The 21,425-nt window shown below is 46.3% G+C and overlaps 2 protein-coding genes across 7 annotated transcripts; both read right to left on the bottom strand.

The window, feature by feature from the left end:
• Positions 1-645: 645 nt before the first annotated feature.
• Positions 646-13,790, bottom strand: Np (serine protease notopleural). 3 transcript variants are annotated; one of them, XM_017238268.3, is made up of 9 exons: positions 13,593-13,790; positions 8,052-8,247; positions 5,206-5,363; positions 3,677-5,135; positions 3,152-3,613; positions 2,058-2,235; positions 1,849-2,001; positions 1,515-1,786; positions 646-1,455 (listed from the first exon to the last, which is right to left on the bottom strand). In XM_017238268.3, the coding sequence occupies exons 2-9, from the start codon at positions 8,245-8,247 to the stop codon at positions 1,292-1,294; spliced, it is 3,042 nt and encodes a 1,013-aa protein (XP_017093757.2). In that variant the 5' UTR covers positions 13,593-13,790; the 3' UTR covers positions 646-1,291. The 3 variants fall into 3 exon arrangements, with proteins under 3 accessions (XP_017093757.2, XP_017093756.2, XP_017093759.2); XM_017238267.3 differs by lacking the exon at positions 13,593-13,790 and adding an exon at positions 12,221-12,450; XM_017238270.3 differs by lacking the exon at positions 13,593-13,790 and adding an exon at positions 12,068-12,164.
• Positions 13,791-14,478: 688 nt separating this feature from the next.
• Positions 14,479-20,790, bottom strand: LOC108123193 (serine protease 1). Of its 4 annotated transcripts, none has more exons than XM_017238273.3 (6): positions 20,292-20,790; positions 18,411-18,590; positions 15,960-16,469; positions 15,572-15,749; positions 15,137-15,515; positions 14,479-15,080 (listed from the first exon to the last, which is right to left on the bottom strand). In XM_017238273.3, the coding sequence occupies exons 1-6, from the start codon at positions 20,482-20,484 to the stop codon at positions 14,862-14,864; spliced, it is 1,659 nt and encodes a 552-aa protein (XP_017093762.2). In that variant the 5' UTR covers positions 20,485-20,790; the 3' UTR covers positions 14,479-14,861. The 4 variants fall into 4 exon arrangements, with proteins under 4 accessions (XP_017093762.2, XP_017093760.2, XP_017093764.1 ...); XM_017238271.3 differs by lacking the exon at positions 20,292-20,790 and adding an exon at positions 18,718-19,221; XM_017238275.3 differs by lacking the exon at positions 15,960-16,469 and having other exon boundaries at positions 14,480-15,080; positions 20,292-20,786.
• Between the last annotated feature and the right edge of the window lie 635 nt (positions 20,791-21,425).

The raw sequence follows: 21,425 nt of genomic DNA, 5'->3' as shown, positions 1-21,425 counted from the left end.
GCTAAATGATGTTTGGGAAAAATTGAATAGGAACTGAGAGAAATGGAAGTCAATTGAAATCGATTGATTAATTTATGAAGTTCATGACTTTTAATAAATGTATAGAGAAAAAGATACAAACGCTCTACGTTTTCGATTTTTGATTACCTATTTTAGAATTTTTGTGAAGCCTGTCAATGACTGATAGTTAAATTACAATGTAAATCTTACATTGAAGTTGAGTGCGAGTTTTTTTTCTTACCCCGAAAGTATACAATAAATTTGGCCAGCCTTAAAAATAATAAATTTGAAAATACCATTTAACTAACAACTTCCAAAAGTCGATTTTATTTCTTTAAAAAACCGAAATACCTACCTTAGTATGGACTAATGGACTAATGTTTCCCTTTTCATATTCAGAATTATTATCATTTTTGGATCACTCTATTTTTGGTTTCGATTCTCATCTTTCAAGTAGTCCATTTAAGTCAATTTAAATTTGGACATTAAAGTGACCTCCAATTAAAAACCCCCAAATCGACAGTGTCTATTAATATGGGACAACATGGGTTGCGTAGAAACAGATAGGTGGATGAACAAGGAAATGGTCAGCACGTGCCAGAAGGTAATCTTTGCAAGAATTTAAAAAGAAAAAAACTTTATACGTTTGTTTTAAACATTTGAATTTAATTAATTTTGTCGCGCATGAGCTGCTATAAATAAATAATTACAGTACGTTATAAAATAAAATTACAATAGCTTCTGCCGCATTATTCGATTCGAGGAGAAGCGACTTAAGTGATAGTGCCCTACCGAGTGACTCGATCGAGTCCGAGTCAGAGTCCCTTTAAAATTAATATTGAATAGGACTAAAGCTAAGTGTAAATGTTATGCAATAATTTAGAAAATTATGTACAGCAAATGGGAATAAATTAGGCGTCCAATCGATTAATACGTTACATGATCTTTCCCTATCTCCTTTCGTTTAGTGTGCTGGTTAATCACATTCACTAACTAGTTTTAGGTTAGGCTAGGCAACGCTAATTGTAAGATTACGATTATGACAATGGAAGTGTTATCAGTGTTCCAGTGGTTCCTGGGGGGGTGGGCAGGCGGAGGTAAATGGTGGCAACTGGAATCGTTGCTCGGGTTATGGTTAAATCCGTCAGAGATCCGTCGCGGGTCTGTTCTTTCCATAACCGGAGCACGAGTCCGAGTATCGTTGGATTCCGATGCCGATGTGTGCGGGAAAGGGAATTGCGTTTCTAGGCATTCGCTAAGGATCAGGGTTGGGATCAGGTCATCCCAGGACCTAGAACTGCAGAATCTGGTTGATCCAGTCCCGGAATTCGGAGATGCGCGTGTACACGCCCGGCTGGTTGGCCTCCGCGCATCCAATGCCCCACGAAATGACTCCGCCCAGCTGGAACCGCTTGTCCGACTCCCTTTGCAGCACCATGGGGCCACCGGAGTCGCCTGCGGAAGAGGATACAAATCAGTTACATTAGTGCCACAAATTGCAGGCAATTACTCACCTTCGCAGGAATCGTAGCCACCCTTTTTCCAGCCGGCACAGATGAAAATATGCGGTATGTGCTCTATGTAGCCCGCGGCCCGGTACATGGATTCGCATATGGTGTTGTTGATCACGGGCACCGCCACCTCCTGGAGTACACTGGGCAGGGGTCCGTCCTCGTACAGGCGGCCCCAGCCGGTGACAAAGGCGGTCTGCCCAATGAAGTTTTCGTCATTGTCGGGCACACAAACCGGAATGATGTTGGGCTGGAAGACCACGGGCTCGTAAAACCTGTCATGTAGGTAAACAAATTTTAATGAAATAATTAAAATAATTGAAAGAAACTGACTCACCTGAGCAGGGCCAGATCATACTCAAAGGTGCGGGGATCAAACTGCGGATGCGAGGCGACAATCTGGACACGACGCTCCTGGTAGCCGTATGGCTCCTCCTCTTCCGCCAGATCGTACTCCCCGAGGCGTAGCAGCAGGTCGGATGGCGGAACACTGGAAGTAGAACTCTCATCAGGACGATCCCCTGGGAATCGGTAGTGGTTACTCACTTGTCCACGCAGTGCGCCGCCGTTATAGCCCAGTTCTCGTTCAGCAGGGCCGCTCCGCACTTGTGCAAGTAGGTGGAGGTGCGCCACTGGCGCAGCGAGATCTGCCAGGGCCATCGTCCGAAGGCGGCATTCGCTCCTCCGACGATTCGGGGCTCGGGGAACATGCGCCGTCCACAGACTGTGGGTGAGGAGGGAAGCGAACATTAAACAATGGACAGGATCATGGCTAATAGCGGCCAGCGCCAGGTCACAATTAAAATAATGGGCTGGCAAGAGCCTTAAACATTTTAATCACTCCGCCAGGCACTCAGTCATTTTGGCCGCCAATGTAATGTGCTTTGGCCAAGTCCTTGGCTTTGGCCATCCGCTGCCTGGCTGTTCGGTCAGTCAACGGCCTACTTTATGGCCAACCACTTGTCTTGGCCCGACTCGTTTCGATTCGTGTATCAAGATTGTTTTTGCTTTTTGCAAATCGGTCAACTGGCTGCAGTTGCAGGAGGAAAATGGGGAAAGGGGGAGGCCACGGACTGGGATGGTTTTTTTTTTTTCATTTTTGGCTGCATTTTGCAGACTTGGCCGACAACGTGACCCATACGGCACAATGACCGAAACCATCCCATGCACGATGCAGTCATTATTGTAAATGATTGCTGTAAAAATTGTTGCGGCCTTAGCAAAGTTCTTGCACTGAGAAAAAATGTGAATAAAAATGAGTTTTCAGGAAATATATTAAAAGATTAGAGAGGGCTCTAACGGCAGTGTATAACAAAGGCAAGATCTTTCCTATCTTACTACACTCTTTTTATTTAATTTCTTGATATATTTATTGTTGTTTTCAGTGCATTCATTTATGATCTGGTCAGAAGAGAATCTCGGAAGATGTCTCCGATTCTTGGTCTTCTTGGCTTGATGCTGGCTCAAGGCCAGCGGTTAGCCTTCAAATTGAATTTAATGGCCACGCACGTTGGCTTTGTCTTATGACCAAAGTCAGCCACGAGTGTATTAATAGATTTCTCCCCGCGGGAAACAAGTTTTCTCCCGAGGAGCGAACGCCCCTCCCTCCGCCCCACCGCCTCGGTGGTGCACTTACTCACCTTCTCGGTAATCGACGCCCTCCAATGCATTGGCGGGTGCTACGGTGGTGCTGCCTGTGGCCTCGATGGCTGTGGTGTTTGGTTCTTCGCTGCTGTAATCGGTGGTTTCTTCAGTGGATGTCGTTGGCTTTGTTGTGGGGCTGCTGGTGGTGCTGATAGTACTGAAGGGGCTGCTAGTTGAGCTAGTGGATGCCACCTCCGTGGAGGATGATGCTAATTCTACACTGTTTATTGGTGCATCTGTGGTTTTCACTGAACTTTGTGTTGTTGTTGATGTGGTGGTTGTTGGTGCGGTGGTTGTGGTTGTTGTTGTTGTTGGCCTGGCAGTGGCTGTTGGCCTGGGTGTGCTTGTGGTCTTTGTTGGCTTCGTGGTCTTGTGCGGCTTGGCTGTTCCGTGGGTCTCCACGGCACTGACACTGGTGGCCACCGAGATGACCACTTTGTCAGTGGCACTGGGTGGTGCTGGAAGAACAAATCGTAAATTTTACAAAATCCACCTTTTTGAGTGGTGTAATCCAGACTTACCTGTGGCTGCAGGGGCCTCGGTCTTTTGGGTGGTCAGTGGCACCAAAATGCTCACTGGCTGCCAATCGTTCGATATGCTGGCATTCGTCGGTGGTTCAGCCTCCACATCGGTCCAGGTGATCAATCCGGGTTTTTTGGTGGCTGTTGTGGTTGTTGTAGATGGTGCCTTGGTGGGTGCTTCAGTGGTGAGCGTGGTCTTGGCGGTGGTTGTGGTTGGTTTAGGGGTAGTCGTCGTTGTTGTTGTTGTTGTTGTTGTGATGGTGGTTGAAGCTTTTGTAGTTTGCTTTCTGGTGGGTTTCGGAGTGGTTGTAGAGGTTGTTGTAGGCGTGGTGGTGGTGGGTTTCTTTTTGGTCACCAGGGTGGTGCTGGAGGAGCTGCTACTGGTGGTTACAGTTGTCTCGGCCAGCAAAGCCGGAACCTTTACGATTTCTCCTGTGGGTTTGGGTTTCGGCCTTGGCGCCTGGGTGGTTGCTGGCGTGGTGGTGCGGTTGTTGTTCTTGTTCAGCTCCTCCTTAAACGATGTGGTTGTTGAGGTGGAACTGGTGGAGCTGCTGCTGCTAATTGTCTGGACAATTGGCTTTCGAGTGGGCAAGGTGGTGCTGGCGACCGTGACATTTACTGTGGTGCTTGTTTCCGCCGGCTTTCGAGTGTCCTGCGCTGCACCAGCTGTGGTTGCAGTTGTGGTTGGCTTTTTGGCTGGCGTGGGCCTCCTACTGGAATGCGTTTTGTGCGGCTTTTGTGTGGTGGTGCGCAGTGGGGGAGTTGGCCTCTTGGTGGTTACCGTAGTAGTTGTTGTTGGTGCCCCAGTTGTTGTAGTTGTTGTTGTTTTGCTAGTTGTCCTGCTAGCTGAGCCCCCTAGGGAACTGCTAACCGTGGGCCTTGTGTGCCGCCTGGTGGTCGTCGTCGTCTCCTGCAGCAGGGAAGGCTCCGTCACCGTCGGAGTGGTGGTTTCCACAATTTGGAAAGTCACAAACTTTGTTGGCACCGTAGTGGTTTCGATGCGCTGCTCTATAGCCCCCGTCGTAAGCACTGGCTTGGCGGTGGTGGTGCGACGTCGTGGTGGCTTCACTGTTGCCACAGTGGCATTCACCGGCGCAGCACTTGGCTTGAGAGTGGTGCGAACCACAAAGTGCGAGTTTTTGTGGGTGGTGTGTTGCTGTGGTGGGCGGCGAGTGGTTGCCAGGGAACTGTTATTGCCACCGATGGTGGTGCGAACTGGCTTGGCGGTGCTCAGGTATGACTGGGTTACGTTCTTGAGCAGCTCATTGGTGGTGTGATGGTGGGTGGTGCCGGCACTGCTGCTGCTGGTGCCGCTGCTGCTGCTCGTCAGGCCACTTTCGGTGGTTAGCTTGAAGAGAGCGCTGGTGGGCAAGGTGGTGGACTCGTGGGCAAAGTGCGAAATGGTATTCTGGTCGATGCTGTTGTCGTTGATCTCCGGCGCGAATAGCGAGGCCTCCTCCTGGAAATTAAAAAATAGCAATTAAGAAATTGCTACCAGATTTTATTTAATAGTCTGGGATGCCACTTACCTTTAGCGCGCAGCACGAGCCGAAGTAGAAGCGATCGATACAGGTGCCCAGGTGTGTGCCATTCTGTTTAATGCAATCGATGGCGAACATGCAGACGCCCGAGCGTCCAGACTTGCGTACGATGCAGGGCAGATGGCGTATATTTCGGCCCGATTGGACTGCCAATTTAAAGATAATAACCAAAAATCAGTAATAATATACAAAAAAATGGTGATAAACATAATGATGATGATACCCATTGGGCGAGGGGCAGGGACAAAGCAAATAAGATTCCCATTCTAGCTGCTCCACACCATTTCCGTTTGCCGGTGCGATTAACGCCTTCGAATTTGTACGCCAATTTGAGTCCGTCCATTTACCGTTAGGCAAACAGTTAGCACAAGTGAAAATGAAGTGGCAACAACTCAAAAACGAACCCAACAGCGAACCCATAAAAGCTGGCTAGCTCCCCTCCAAGTCCGCTGAAGGGCGTCATCGTCGCTCCGGCCGAAGAATATTCATAAATACATACAGACATGCTCGCTGAAGACCGCCCGATGAGGCAACAGTAGCCCATCCGCATTATTGTTATTTATTTATTTCTGCTCTTCTCCAAGAACCACCAAGAGCTGCCGAGACCCACCAACCACCAGCCCCGTCATCTTTGTCATTGTGTAATCGAGCCGAGAATTATCCAAGCTCGAGCTTTGAACTTATATAATTATGGCCACGAGCACGGGGCCAAGAGTTTTGTTAATGTTTTTTTCTTGTTTTGGTCAAAAAAAAGTGTCAGGCCAGGGACAAGAGAGACCGCCCGAGTGTCCTGTTTCCCCCAGGGAGGTCATAAATTTAGTTAACAACCTGGCCACAGAATTTCGAAGTAAGCGCTTTAAATATATCCATTCACATAAATAACGCACTTTGCCGGACTTCTGCTAAATGAAAAGAAAACAAGGCAGGGCGATGGCTTAAATACCTCTTCTTATTTGGAAAGTACGAAACAAGGTGTGAAATTTGTATATTACTTTACTTTTCAAATATATTTTATTAAGAATCCACAATTCTATCCATCCATTATGAGTTATAAAACACTAATATTATTTAAAGAAAGAGTATTCCCTGAATACTTATTATCTGTTATCGTTTATATTCCCACGATTATAATCGGTATGCAAATAAATATTGCCAACTGCCACCAGTTTCGGCGTGTTTTGCGTTTATTGAACTTTTGGGGATGTAAAGTATCGGGCATTTCTTATGCAATTAACACGAAATACAGGCCTGAGATTTTATGCCACAGAAGCGTCCCAAAACAAATGACTCAAGACACGAACTGGCGGCCAGTTGAGTGGAAAAGCAAAGAAATCAATCGACCGAAATTGAACTCGGTCCCAGAGACATTGTCACGTTCCATGGATCGTGGCAGCGGTTCTGTTTCTGTTTGCATTTCGTTTGTGGCTTTTTGGGTCAACAGCTTAGCATATGTTTCGCTAGCTAGCCGCCGCCACTCGCCTGGCCTACCAAACAGCCAGAATCGAAGGCCAAGACGACACAGACAAAGACAGAGATGGCGAGAGAATAAAAGAGAGAGATAGACACACGGTAGAGAAGCGACAGACCCGCATTGCAATGTAAGGAAATTCGTTTTTGGCATGCGAATGCGCGGCACCACATTTTCGTGGCCCGATTGTGGGTGAGTGGCGCAGTGGCTAAGTGGGTCACCATCGAATCGAAGTGTCGGGGCCCATTGGAGAGACCGAGAATCAATGTCTCGGCTCGTTCCTCCATTCCAGAGGGTTTGTTTGTTTTATTTCCCTTTCACTTGCCGTCAAATTTACTTTCCGCTTTCTGCAGCCACCTCTTGCCGTCTCCAATATTATTTATATTTTCTTTGTTGCCTCTGCGGTCCAGTCATAAACATGAAATGCTCACCGGCACAAGCGCTTTCTGGCCAAGAGTCCAAGTCTGATTCTGATTTCAATTCCGATTCCCGGTCCAAGACGGACTGGCCCGACTGGCGGGTTGCTTATTTTATGGCAACATTCTTTGATGGCTGACCTCAATTGCTTTTGCTCGCTGACGTTTGCCCGTTTGGTAGCTTTGGTAGCTTTAGTTGTTGGCTCTCGCATCTTGGATCTTGAATCTTGGCTGGTCAGTCTCGACAGTCTCAGTCTCAGTTTGTATATGAAAGTTTTGTAGTTTTATTTTCATCTTTTTTCAAAGGCTGCGCTTTGTTGCCTTGCGGCAGACAAATTGGCAGCTGTGTGGGGCCGTCCGCAGAGGAAGTGCTAATAGCGTATAAATTTGATTCTTAATGACTGTGACCCAATTAATCTTCTTGGACCGGGCCCGGATCGGGAAACGCCTGTCTCTATTGTCATTAATTTTGATTACTTTCATTGGAAATGCTCTGGCTCTTGATATCCCTCCCGACAAGTTCGTCGCTTAAGTCTTTTGTTGTTGGCTTCTCTTTTTTGGCAATAAACTTTTAAGGTGGCAGTGGAATAGTTAAAACAAGAATAAAAGCTAATCTCTCAGTTAAAGTAAATATGAATTTTCATCTGACTGGCTACTAATTATGGGCTGGCCTGGAACTCTTATTGTTCTCTTACTTTGTAGATTTTAGTTTCTTACAGACCGCGTTTCATTTCATTGTAATAACCGTGGATGCTCCCGAAAAGAAACTTTTTATAGTCTACGTGAGAGAAAGTGCTGGAGTTCTTGGGAAACAATGGAAATAAACCACGACAGCTTCGTACTGCTGCCTGATCTGTATCTGTATCTCTTTGCTGAACCGATTCCGGCTAAGTGAGAGCGTTCGACACCCATGAAGTTGATGGCTCTGATGATTCAATACTGTGACTTACACTGTGCTAAGCTGGGGTTATCCACAAAAACTGGACTGGCGTCTATCGTCAGCAGCAGGAGACTGCAAAGTGCAATCAGGCTGAGTAGGAGGCTGGGGCGTGGCATCTTGATGGACCTGGATATCGCCGATCTGCACTTTGCTGCAGTGTACGTATAGGTGTCTTCTGAATCCGTGTGTGGTTGTGCACCCATCATCTGCAAAAGTGAAGCATAAATCGGTTAGGTTTCTTCATTCGGGGGTGATTCATAACCAAAAATGTGAAATGTTTTACGGCCTTATTCAAATTAATCAAAAAAAAAACAACAAAATACAGATGGGCACGGCCCAGCAGCAGCAGAAGAAGCAAAAGCAGGCAAGGCAACAAGTGCGTAGAAGCAATACCTCTGCTGACTCAAGTAGGTGAAAGTCTGTCTCCGGTGACTTGCATATGCAAAAACGATGAACAAATGAAACAAAACGTAGCCACAGAAACGGAAACCGAACGAAGCTAAATTTTGCCGCGGCACCCAGGGCGTATGTGTAACATATACGTATACCAGTATAGTCATGCCTAAAATGTTCCAAATGGAAAGCAAAAGTGTATGCGTGTGGGCATAGAAAGCGTTCCCCAAACGGGAATCGTTCAACTGATTGTATAATCTTCCTCCAGCGTTTATATAACTGTTCGGAAATGCATTTCCATTCCCACACCAAGACCCAGACCCATTCCCATACTACTCGTTCTGCTCATCTTTGGGGTTCAACAGTCGCCTAATTGAGCCGCCGAGTTCGAACTGCAAAGAAAGTTCAGAGAATGTACAGAAATGATGACATAAACCGGAGCAATCAAAGAAAGCGCGTCCAACGACAACAAATGATGATGATGAGTTGGCTAGAGTTAACTGGACCTGCTCCGGGAACAGCGATGACAATGCGTCTCTATATCTCACAAGAACATGTATCTTTATGTTTGTTTGTATATCTCTTTGGTTTGCCCATGGCCGGGAGGCATCTTTTGCGGTGACAACATATTCATTGATCGGTTCTGTTCTGTTTGGCTTTAGCTTGGCTTGGGTTGGCTTGGGTTGGCTCTTTCTTTCAGTCACGATTCTGCAGCGTTGAGAAATTAGCTGCGTTTGGTAGGGGGAAAGCGGTAAGAGGTAAGCGGTAAGCGGTTTGCGGGGAGAGTAACTCTCATTGTTAGCGACAGTTCTGTGAGTTGCGTAATACGGTCATTGAACTCCAATAGCAACAGAAACAGCATCAGCAGCAGTAGCATTTTCCAGCCCCATCAGAAACTTGGCTTAAAGACACTTCCATCGCAGAGCTGTAAATCGCTTTAATTAGGCCCGAATGCTAAAAGTCTGGTATCGAGAACGGAAGCCATAAAACAAAATACTAACTAACATCAAATTGCCTCAATTAAACACTAGAATCGAAAGCATTGGCATTCTAATTGGTAGTGTGATCTTTAGTTGTTGCCACAATCTCACAGAGTCGAGTCGAGTCCAGTTCCAGCGATTGTTTGGCTTTTCGCAGCCTCAAAAATGTTGGCCAGCTATTTGTGTATTTGGGTCACGTTCAGACGCAAACACCCGTATCGGTATGCGTATCTGTATAATTGTGTTGGCGTTGGCTGGTTGTGTGCAAATTAACATGAATTTCTGAGCTACTGAGAGAAACGATAACCAGAACCGGGCGGGGATTGCCTGGGAAGCGCGAAATGGGTCTCGATCTGGGTCAGAAGCGACGGATGATTTGCATGATTTTCATTTGGCCGAGACGAGTCAGTGCCTCGTCCCTTTCTTGCCAGCTTCCACCTCGAATCTCGATCTTGAAGTTCCAGCTTTATGGGCAATTAAGTAATTTCCACTCGCGACTCGATACAAGTGACAATTTCGGTTGGCTCGTTAAAAGTGAAATTACAATTTGTTTTGTTTGTTATTAAAAATACATTTTGTCAGCTGAGCGGTACGTATGTATGAAGGTATATGCCCCGCCTTGAGTAAAAGCGAAAGCCAGCAGGGGATTTCATTGTGGCAGCTGACTTCTTTTAGTATTTACCTAAACGAAAAGTGAAAAGCCGCCAGCAGCTTGTAATTTCAAATGCTGAACAAAAGAATTATGCCATTTGGCGTGAAACGGGCAGTTGCCGCAAAAGAAACCACATACACGGTCACTAAGCTCGTACATTTCTAGTGTAATCAAATAAGAAGTGCGTCTCGCTTGGCGCTGCTTTCATTTCTGCTTCCCAAAAACGGAGTTAGGAGAAATTTCTGTGTGTATTTTTAGTAAAAAAAAAGTTTTTGCTTTGCTTTTGTCCACTCAGGGGCCCGCCTGTCACCTGCCGGTGGCAACCAGGGAGAAGGCTAAGTTCATTAGTTCGAATCGAAAGACTCAAGGCACAAACTTGACAATGGCCTGGCTAATTATTTCGGCAAGTGGCGACCAGAATGCAGGTTCAATGCAACCATCCACCATCAACGGCAATTTCTCAATTACAAATGCCGAATGCAAATTACAATAATTACTGCAAGCCATTTTATGCTACTTGTGGGCCCGGCCAGCATCATCGAAGCCGTCAGTCGTCAGGAAACCTGTATAAACCAGAGCGCCCCAAGAACGTGAAATGCAAATAACGCGCCATGCCCACTACCAGAGCATCCTACTACCAGATCATCTGTGGCCGCGAGCCAAACGTCCCAAGCCCCCACTACTCTCTTGTGCTCTCCTGTCTTGGCCATCTTCTGCTCCCCTAACCGCGGTCGAGTGTGTTTTAGACCAAAGACAGGCGGAATGGCAGGTCTCCAACAATAAGGAAGAGACGTGTGCGACTGCAGCAGAGTCGACGTGTGGTTACTATGTAGTTTTGGTTCTAAACCAGATTGTGGCAAGGTGAAATTTAGTAAACATGGCTATTTCTAGATCTAGTTCTTGTTTATACATTCAAATCCTGATAATACAAGAAAAAGAATAAATATATTTTGATTATCTTGCCACTAACTAACTACACCCAGCTAATGTTCCAGCTAACCCGGCATACCCTTGTTCTTTTAGCCATTGGCATAACCACTATCAGACCAGTTCTTTAAACCGAAAAGCAAAAATCGTTTGCCAAGGAGAAGGCTAAGGCAGGGTTCTTTCAGTTCTTGGTTCTGTTTTTTTTTTTTTGTGTCTCGGCAGCCGCAGAAGCAGCCGTGCCGCAATTGAAACACTTGTACTAAGCTGCTGCTGCTGCTGATGGTGAAGCTGACTCTTCTGACTCTGCCACACACTGCTGAAAGTCTTGTGGCAAGCGCTTTGGCTTGCTCCCGTTGTTGTTGTTTACAGGAATTTCAATAAATTTACAGCAGGAGCAGATCGGATCGGCAACGGCCCACAGTTTTCAGCCTCGGAATGGTTTGGTTTTGGTTTTGGTTTGGTTCGGTTCGGTTGAGAGCGGAGACTCGAGACTTTTGCTTTGGACTCGTTTTTGAGCTTTGGCCGTGTTTGCGGCGCTTGAACTTGTTGCTCTTGTTTCTGCTGCTGCCGATGCTGCTGCTTGGGATGACTCTTCTTCTTTTCGTTCAGCTGCAGCATCTTCGATGCAGTTAGTTGCAGTTATGCGCATCTATTGGGTGTGTGCTGTATCTGTATCTGTATCTGTGGTATCTGTGAGATTCAGCATCCGAGTACTGTGAGTTGGCGCTTAATTGACTTGTACGCGGTAGAAAGTGCAGCGGAGCTACTTTAGGCACTCACACACACAGGCACACACAAAAACATTCGAGGGCCGGCGTATCTGTCGGATGCGTATCTTGGCCGGAGATCTTTTGCATTTACATGCGTTGGCTTTTCAGCTATTTTGGGTCATTTCTTTTAATTTGCTATTACTGTATGATTGTTATAACTCCTCCGGCTTCTAGTTTTTTGTTTTTAGTTTTTTTCATGTTTTTTTTTTTGGTCTAACTTCTTGGACTGTTCTTTTTATGAGTTTCTTCACTTTTGGCTTTTGTTTGACACTGGCTTTTTGGCTTTGCCTTGCGATGGTTCTACCTTTTGTTTTAGGCCGGGAAGAAGAGTTCCAAAAAAAAAATCACACAAAGCACTGTTAGCCGGATAATTGCTGGCTATTGTGGCCGAGTGGGTAGTATCTTGCTCCCGAAATTAGTTCTGCCGCTCTAGGGACAACACACTGGGACAACTTGCCTTTGGGACTTTGGGTCAGGCCAATTAATATTTCGCTTAAACTCTAACACACACACACACACACGCTCGGTCGGTCGGTCGGTAGCGGCTAAAACGCACTAGCACGCACTCCCAGAAATATCCCGCGGGCGACACGAAGCAGAAGAAGAAGAAGCGGAAGCGAGCAGAAGACCAAGTTCAGAGCGCGACAAGTTGCGCACGTCTGCGGAGTGGCGATCGCTGAAAAGATCCAAACACCAGGCACCATCACCAGGTGAACTGGAGTCTCGGTCGCTGCCTCTGTCGGCGTCGGCAGCAGCAGCGGCTGAGATTTGGCGACGCCGACAGAGCTGAAGAACCACAAAGCGAAATTGGTAGAAGTTGGAGCCCGCTCTGCTGGCTCTCCTTAGCGCTCTCTCGGCCCGCTTGCTTCGTTTTCTTTGTGGTTGCCCCCACATGTGCGCATGCGTGCAGTCGGCGCTGCGCAGTCGACGTTGCTAGTTAGAGCTCGGCAGCGACGCATAACGGTTTCCATTAAGGCCAACAGCGGCGAGAACAGCCAAAAGCTAGGCGCTGTTTCTTATTCAAATGAACTTCACACTCACTCTCGCACTCACTAACACTCTTCTGCTGCTGGTGCTGCTGCTGTTGGGGGCCTCTCTCTTTTGGCGGCACAGCTGATTGGCGGCAAGTGGTGTTTTTTTTTCTTTTTTTGTTTCTTTTTGGGCAGGGGGTGGGGAAGCCAGGGGGCTACCTTTGGGGTTAACAGCGCTTTCACATTAAAATAGCAAGAAGCAGAAGACAACAGAGAAACAACAAACCCACACATATCCCAAAAACACACACAACCACACACACATGATGGCTTTTTCTTTTAATATTTTGTGGTGCAAATGAGTTTGTTTTTGCTGCTGCCACTTGCCATTCTTTGTCACCTGTGTCTTTGTCGAGGGGTGCGTGTGTGTGAGTGCCGCAGTTGGTTTGTATTTTAATTTATGCACGTCTTCAGGTTAAGAAAGTCAATCTTTATTAACGTTTTCGTTGACAGGTAAACCTGTTCGCTGATAAGAATTGCATGGCTAGTGGCCACTTCCCCCCCATTTGAATATTTCGGTTTTTTTTTGGTTTTTGTTCAAGAAACAAACACCAGCAAACACTCATCAACAGATCATTAAGCTTTATGGAAAATCATTTGGATGGCCAGCAAGGCCCAATTATAAATCACAGACAGACAGGGAGTCAGACGCGGCCGAGAGTATCGTCTTTAATAAAGAAAACGCACAATTAAGAACCGAATGACTGACTGACTAACTGACTGACTGACTGTATGGATGGATGGATGGTTAAGTGGCTGATGACGCGTGTCTTTGGCCGATTCTTGAACTCGAGAGACCTTGACACTGGCGCAGCTCCACGGCGACTGAAGACTCGTAGCCCCAACAGACTTGCTGACTTGCTGGCCGGATCCCGGTTCTTTGGCCAATTGCCCGAAGAAGTGGACGCCAATGTGGATCCTAAGAGCGGGCCCCGAGATTCTGGCCAAGAGCGGGAGAGCGCCTGATAAGCTCCTGTTGATCGCAATGATAATGCCTGGGATCTGGTCTTGCCGGTCTTTTCGTTGCCTGCCTGGATTATGTTATTGAATTTTGATGGCTCTGCCAGCTGCCTGCCTCACGGTGATTAACCAGCCACTGGCGGAAGTTGAACTCATTAGAAATTCAGTCCATGCACCGCATGTGGCACTTGTTGCATGTCGCTCTCCCCGCCAGTTTCAGTTTCTCTAAAAAGAGTTTTGGGTCACCGACGGCATCTTCCCACTTGCATCTCACCCTGGTATCTTTTGTTTATTATTCGTGTCTTTTGTGGACTGCTGCTGTTTACTGCTTTTGTTTGTTATTAGCATTACAAATCAAATAATGATTCAAATGTGATTCGGAAACGTTACTGAAAAGGTTCCTCATTCATCCATCAAAGTAGGCAATGGTTTTTTTCAATAGCGGGGAAACGAACCAATGCGTGTAGAAACTTTATATACATACAATTGTCATGTAGAATAGTTCAATAAATTAAAACTAAGATGATTTTAAGATTAATAAGCCTTTTAGAAAAAATATTGCTATAAATTCTTACGAATTTAATAAATTTAAATCTTTTTAAGTGTATAAAAAAATATCATATAGCTAATCACTTTGCAAAAATCTATTATAATCGAACCCACAAATAAACACCCCATTTTTAAAATATTTCAATAAATTTTAATAGTATATTAAAAGGTAGTTGTAATTATAAATAAGTGTGTGAATGGAATCTATCGAATGTAGGAATCTTTCGTCACGAAATACAATAAATATCAAAAACTTAAACCAAAATCCTAGTTATGCAATGAGAAACGAATGAAGGCGACAGGATCGGGTCAAAGTCGGTTCTGGGATCCCCTTTGGAGTGGTGGTATAAAGGTAAAATAAATACAGGGCCACAAGGACCTTGGGTCTTACACACTAGCAACCCCGAGTCGTAGAGGAATCACATGGCCTGGCTGACGGGATGCATCTCGGCAGCGGACGCACACAACTGCAGAACTTCTCGAGCGGTGACTGCAGTCTTCCGGTTTAGGGTTCATGGGTCAGTGGGTCAATGGTCAGCGTAACTGCTATGGCCTCGACTACGCATTGTTGTCATTGGCCATGACCTTGTTGATCCAGGGCACGAAGCGCTGTATATTCGTGTAAACACCGGGCAAGTGCTCCCGTCCGCAGCCGATGCCCCAGGACACCAGACCAATGAGGGTCTTCCGACCGTCCATGGTCAGGGTAAGCGGCCCGCCGCTGTCGCCCTGGCAGGAATCTCTTCCGCCCTCCTTGTAACCGGCGCAAAGGAAGACCTGAAAGGGGTATATATTATATTTGTTTGGAATTTTTGAATATTTTGAATATTTACATCGTGAATGGCTTCACGGCGTCCTGCCGCCCGGAACCATCGTTGGCAGCGGTCATTGGATATGACCTCCACGTCTACCTCCTGCAGCACAGAGGGCACAGTGCTCTGGCCATGACGCGTTCGGCCCCAACCCGCCACTGTGGCCATTTTCCCCGTGAGCTTGGTGGACGGAGGTGGCAGGCAGACCGGGATGATGTGCTGTTTGTAAACAACGTTGCGATCCAGTCGGATCAGGGCTACATCGTTCTTGAAATCGGCAGGATTGTAGTGCGGGTGCACTTCCTTTCGCTCTATGCCGTACTCCTCGTGGTTCAGTCGCTCCTCCTGGCCACGGACATCCCATTCCCCAAGGCGGATTTTCATGTTCGAGTTGGTGGTTCTAAAAATTAAAACAGAGTTGAAATATAAGGTCTCTGCACTTATTTTGTTACTCACGTTGCCACGCAATGGGCGGCGGTAACCACCCATCGATTGGAGATCAGAGCACCACCGCAACTGAGTTTTCTCGTCAGGAAACCGCTCTTGATCAAAGCCACCTGCCAGGGATGAGATCCAAATCCTGTGGAGTGGCCGCCCACGATTCGATTAGAGCGGGTGAAGACCTCGCCACAACCTGCCGAAGAAACAAAAATATAATAATTAAAAATATATAAAAAATAATACTATTTCTTATGAAGAAAGTAAAGAAAGATAAATAGAATCCCAAAGAACTAAAGAATAGGTGAAATGTGGTGTGGTGCAGCTTTACGGAAAATCATTTGCAGAAGTGCCAGAGAACAGAAATAATTATTAGAGAGAGAGAATGTGTGAGATTGCTTTGTACCCGGCACTGGACGATAGGTGGCATCGTGGTAGCCTCCACTGCCACCGCTTTGGTATTCATCCGCCGCCTCTCCCGCGTTTAGGTCCAAGACATTGCCCACCGCAAAGGCCTGGGCATTGGGCAGGGGCTCGTGGGGCGGCGGTGGGACGTCTCCCGGCGGGGCCTCTGCGTCGAAGAAGCTATCCAGGTGGTTGGTGATCCCGTTGATGGTGTGACCGCCAGTTTCATGCTCCCAGCTGTTCAGGCTAGATGACGGCGAGGGCCTGTGACCAGATCCGGATCCGCTAGACCCGCCATTACCACCCGGCTTGTAAGGATTACCGCCACTGTACAAGGTGGGGCGCTTGGTGCTGTAGTAGTTACCGGGATAGGCTGGTCGGGTGGAGGAGGAGGTAGTGGACGAGGCCGCTGACAGGCCGTTGTGGTGCTGGTGGTGCTGCTGCTGTGGATGCGGCTTGTTCGCATTCGGCGACAGATCGGGGTATATGTCATGCAAGTGTATTATGTCACCTGTGTGTAAGAATCGTGATACAGGGGGTCTAGATCATCCTAAGAGGTCTAAGAATATGGCCTATCTTTCAGAATTTTTTGAAAATAATATTTAAGGACATATTCATTAGGCTTGTTATCTTAGTCATCGACGACATCTAAAACTCCTTAAATAAAATAACTAAGATATGCACATGGGATATGCAAATTTCTAATGGAAAAATTTCTTCAAAAAACCATTAGGATGATCAAGTAGCAGCTCCAAGGGTCAGTGAAAGACTCCAAGCCAGACTTTCCCCTTAAAATTGAAAAAAAAACCTAAAACTAAACTTACGATGACAATCGCGGCATGCAATCATAATAAAAAGTAAGACCCCCAACACGACTGCGATTATGTCAGCAGAAGATGGACAGTCTGGGGGCCCAGACTGGCCAGTTTTTTTTCTTTCAGTTTTTAAGTTTTTGGACATTAAGACAGAGCCGGACAAAGACACTTAAGCTGGCTGGTTGTTTCGCACGTAATTCAAACAAATCCAAAAGCCATTTCGGGGGAGACAGAACGGCGGCGTCATGACTTGATTAACACTTTCAAACAGTTCGGCCTGATTTGGGGACTATGCCGTAACTTTTTCACTGTGATTTTTCCCACATTTGAAAGCAAACAAAATAATAAAAGCCCAGAAGGGGAGGGTGCACCACCAAATTGAAACAAAGAAAGAAAACAAAAATTTCACTTTTAAATGCGAAAACGTTCACCTTCGTTTATTTCCGCAAGTGAGTTTTGCCCATTTCGTGTCTGCCATCTGGCTTTTTGGCTTTATCATTGTCGCCAGACGGGGCTGGCTTGGGAAAAAGACTTTACACATGATGAGCGACGCGAAGAAAGCCCACAGAACCCGCTTCTTTATGGGCTTCAAGGAAATGGTTAACCGAAAAACTGGAGAAGAAACTCTCAAAATTAAGTTAAATTGCGGTAAAAGAAGAAAGGGTTGATGGCAGCCAACAAGATTGATGTGAGCCCCCAAAAAACCAGTGGGGGGAGTGGAATAAAAAAACAAAAATTTTCCACTAAGAATTATTCACAACATGTTGTAATGCATTGTTATGGTCTGTTCAGGCTGCTTCTGCCTGCTTTTTTCTGTCTGCTGGCCTTTGTAATGCTAGCAGTCGAAAATAGAAGGCAGAAATCTAGAAAATTAAACAGAGCACAACAAAATAGCTGCGGAAGAAACAACAACAGCCAGTAGCCAAAAAAAATATAACCATTTCGTTAGCAATGTATGTGCGTTAGTGGCATAATATAAGTGGCTGGTCTAACACTCTGAGGTATTTCTACTCTAATGCAATCGTTTTGATGCGATTACGATATGGCCAATGCACTTGATGGATAACTATTGATCCATAAAGAGGTTTCTATGGGATTTGAGAACATATCATATGATAGGATTTGTAACAGCTCCGTAGATCTAGTCATTTAGATTAAATTTTATCGAATATACCGTCAAAAGCGTTAAAAATAGCACTGATCTGAGATGTTGTAGGTATTTTTACAAATTATTTATATTTATTTAACCGAAAGTTAAAAAGTTTACAATCAGTTCAAGAAACCCATGTGTTTGCCAACAAATCTGCAAACTCCTTGGGATACTTAGTTCTTCAAAGCCATTTAGTTTTAAATCCGAGCACTCTGCCCATGGGCTTGAGTTTAGCGTGCAGCCTGTGTGGTTTTGTGGTTGTGTGTGCAGAGCAGAGCAATTTGTTGTCATTTTCGAAATGCAAGCTAATTTATTGCTCTATTATACGAATCCGAGTTGCATAACTTGGAGCCCAGTAATTTGCGATTGGTCGGAATCACGCGGGGAAAGCAGAGAGACAAATGTCTTTCAGAATCAAATGGTTTCGTTGGAGGCAGGATGGCGGGAGATGGAAAGGGGCTGGGGTTAAGGGAAGCGGGATACTTACTCGTGTTGTTGACTGGAGCAGCGTGTGGACTCTCCTCGGCATCCAGATCTTTGTCCACGCAACACGACCAGATCATGCCGCCGGAGCAAAGATCCAGGGGCTTGCCGCCGCCCAAGACACATGAAATGGACAGGCCGCACTCGAATTTGTGGCCACGAAAGCGGCACGATTGCGGTATCACTGTAAAGACATTGGATCGAAATAGTCAGAGGGAGATGGGATAAGAGATAGAAAGAGAGAGGGAGAAATTGGTCTGGAATAAGGGAATATTCTCAAAGGAAGTCAGAGGTCAAGTCAAATCAAGTACTTCGGGATAGCATTTCCATCACGCTGTTCTCGCCATAATATCCGGTTCCACTTCGGCGGGAAAGAGCATCCAGGATTAGCATATCGTGCTCCTGCTGGGCACTGGGATAGCCCAGTCCTTGAGCCAAATGGAGGGCAGCCAGGCCAATCAGCAGCCTCAGCCAGGTATCCTTTGAGTGCCTGGGCAAAGACATGATCGACTCTGGGATGGGGACTTTCACTTTCGATACGGGGTAGCTGCACTTTCGCTTTCGGGCGTACGGGCGTTCGGTCCTGCCACTAGTTCACCAAGGATTTCACTTTTGTTTTCATCTGGCTGCTTGCGGTTCACGCATGCGCAGTTTCGGCGCTCTCGACAACAAGAAAAGAAAACTTTTCAACGCTACACTTTCCAGCTTTTCGGTTGATCTTTATATCAAAAAATTTTCATAAGGCGCACGCGCACACGAAGCGACCGAAAAAAATGCGACCGCGCGTCGGGAAAATCGGCTCAGAATTAAGCCAAACTTGTGCGGTCTGTGAGCTTGAAGCAAGCTCGAAAAGCCGAAGACGGAGTCTCGTTTTGCCGCCTTTCGCATTTCACTTGCCGAGCGGCAACTTCGGGCGTGCGATAGAGAGAGGTGGAGTGAATCAGAGCAGGGCGGCTCTGAGCGTGTTGCTGGCAACATGTTGCCAAGCCATCGATTCCGAGTTCGACTATTCGAGCTGATTTTTTTTCAACTGATTACGCTTTTTTTTTGGCCAAGGTTTCTGCTTACATAAAAGGCCAAACCAAAATAATCTATAATCTTTGGGAAAATGGCCGAATCATGGCTTGGTATTTGTGGCTGTGTTAACACTTTCGAATGCTACAAGTTTGCAATTGAAGTTAATTGCAGTTGATTTTCCTGTCTCTCTCCTCTGTGTGTGTCTGACTGGCTGCCTGGTGTGTGCTTGTAACTGTATCTGGAAACACTTTTGCTTTTCTCATACTCGTATTACATATACCCGTATGGGCCGTATCCGTGCTGCCATTGAACTTGCAATGCAGCAATTTTCAGCCCCGATCGCACACTTGCTTATTTCTAATATTTCACTCGCCTGGCCATCATTTTAATAGACACTCACAGTTGCCCAAAAAAACGCGGGCTTTCCAAGCCACAAAATATTCATGTGTGGTGTGCATGTGGAGTTTGAGTGTTTTTTGTGTTAATGTTTTGGCCACCTTAATCTCTTGGCTAATTGGCTGGCATGTCTTTTTTTCGAAAGTCCAATTAAACAAGATGAATCGGTGGCCCAAGAACAGGGCGACTGAGTCTGACTTTCGCTTTGGGTCGAAGTTCGGAATTCGGAAGAGTGCGCCAGCGATTGCGATGGACTGTGAGGAATTCGGTACGAACTTGACATCGAATCGATGTGGGAGATGGAGACCGAGGCGTAAAGTGGCGAAGATCAAGGTTAAACACGCCACTGTTAACTAATATGCAAATGGTGTAATGCGAAACTGCACGGAAGCGTCATCAAACAAAAGACTTAGGCAACAAACTCGATTTGACTTGACTTGCTCGTTGCGAGGGAGGGGAGAGGAATACTCACAATCCAGCTCATCGAAGAACTTGGCCTGCTTGGGCAGCTCCTTATCAATCGCCTGCTTGAGCTCCGGGGTAATCACTTCGTTGTAAACCGAATTGTAATTGCTGTGGCCAGCAACTATTGCCGCAAGTGGCAGCAGCAGTAGCAACATCAGACGTTGCTGTGGCAGCATCGAGCCTGCAACTGCCAGGCGCATTTTGCAATACTTTCGTTGCTGTGTTTACACTTTATTTTTGTATTTTTCGTCGGTGGTACGACAGCGGCTGTCACTGATTTCTGCAATTGTGTTTCACTTAATTCACGTAGCAGCGCGAGTTTTTGATTGAATAATCGCTCGTCTCGTTTGCATAGCCCGAATAAGCCCGAATACTCGGAGTTGCTGCCCGAGTAAATTGAATTAAGTTCACAATTTTCTCCACCTGCCACCGCGGTGGTTTGGCAATATCTTTAGTTTATTTTTAGGACTTGGCGCCCTGTTTTTATTTGGTTTTTGGCGGTGCAGGCGGCAAGTTCGCGAACAGTTTGCTGGCGCGTCGAAACACTTAATAAACAGTTGGCTGACAAATCCAAAATCAAAATGCCATCAACACCGGCTCAGACCTGGCTTGGAGAGCGGAGCCCCAGCTATTGAGTAATAGTCACCAAAAAGAGCGAGGGAGAGGCACTTAGCCGCAGACAGAGAGAGAGCGAGAGCATTGAAAACGAAAGTGAAAAGCAACAGAAGAGTGGCCAACGAGTTTTGTCGCTCAACTGACAATTGCATGTTGCTGCTGTTGCTGTTGCTATCATGACTAATCTCTATACACTCTCCACGACATACCACGCCCCCCCTCTATCCCCTCTCCTGCCCTCACGCACACCCTGACAAAGAGGAAGTGGCATTTTCCATCGCACAAATTGGTATTTTAGCAAAACCAACAATTGCCCAACAAATTGCAGCAGGAAAGACCACTTGGCTTCATCTCAAGCATGACATTTTCGCAGAAGCCGAAGAAGAAGCTTTCCAGCCAGTTCCATTGATTGTAGCCATTAATAATTATTGGCCACAGCCGCTGATCAATGACACACAAATGCAATATCATTGCCATATGCCATTGCAGCAACAGCAGCCGTGGCAGAAGCAACATTGCACTGCGC

This window comes from Drosophila bipectinata, chromosome 2R (genome assembly GCF_030179905.1).
Source record: "Drosophila bipectinata strain 14024-0381.07 chromosome 2R, DbipHiC1v2, whole genome shotgun sequence".
In the NCBI taxonomy this organism is placed as follows: domain Eukaryota; kingdom Metazoa; phylum Arthropoda; class Insecta; order Diptera; family Drosophilidae; genus Drosophila; species Drosophila bipectinata.
This window is presented reverse-complemented; position numbering and strand designations above follow the sequence as displayed.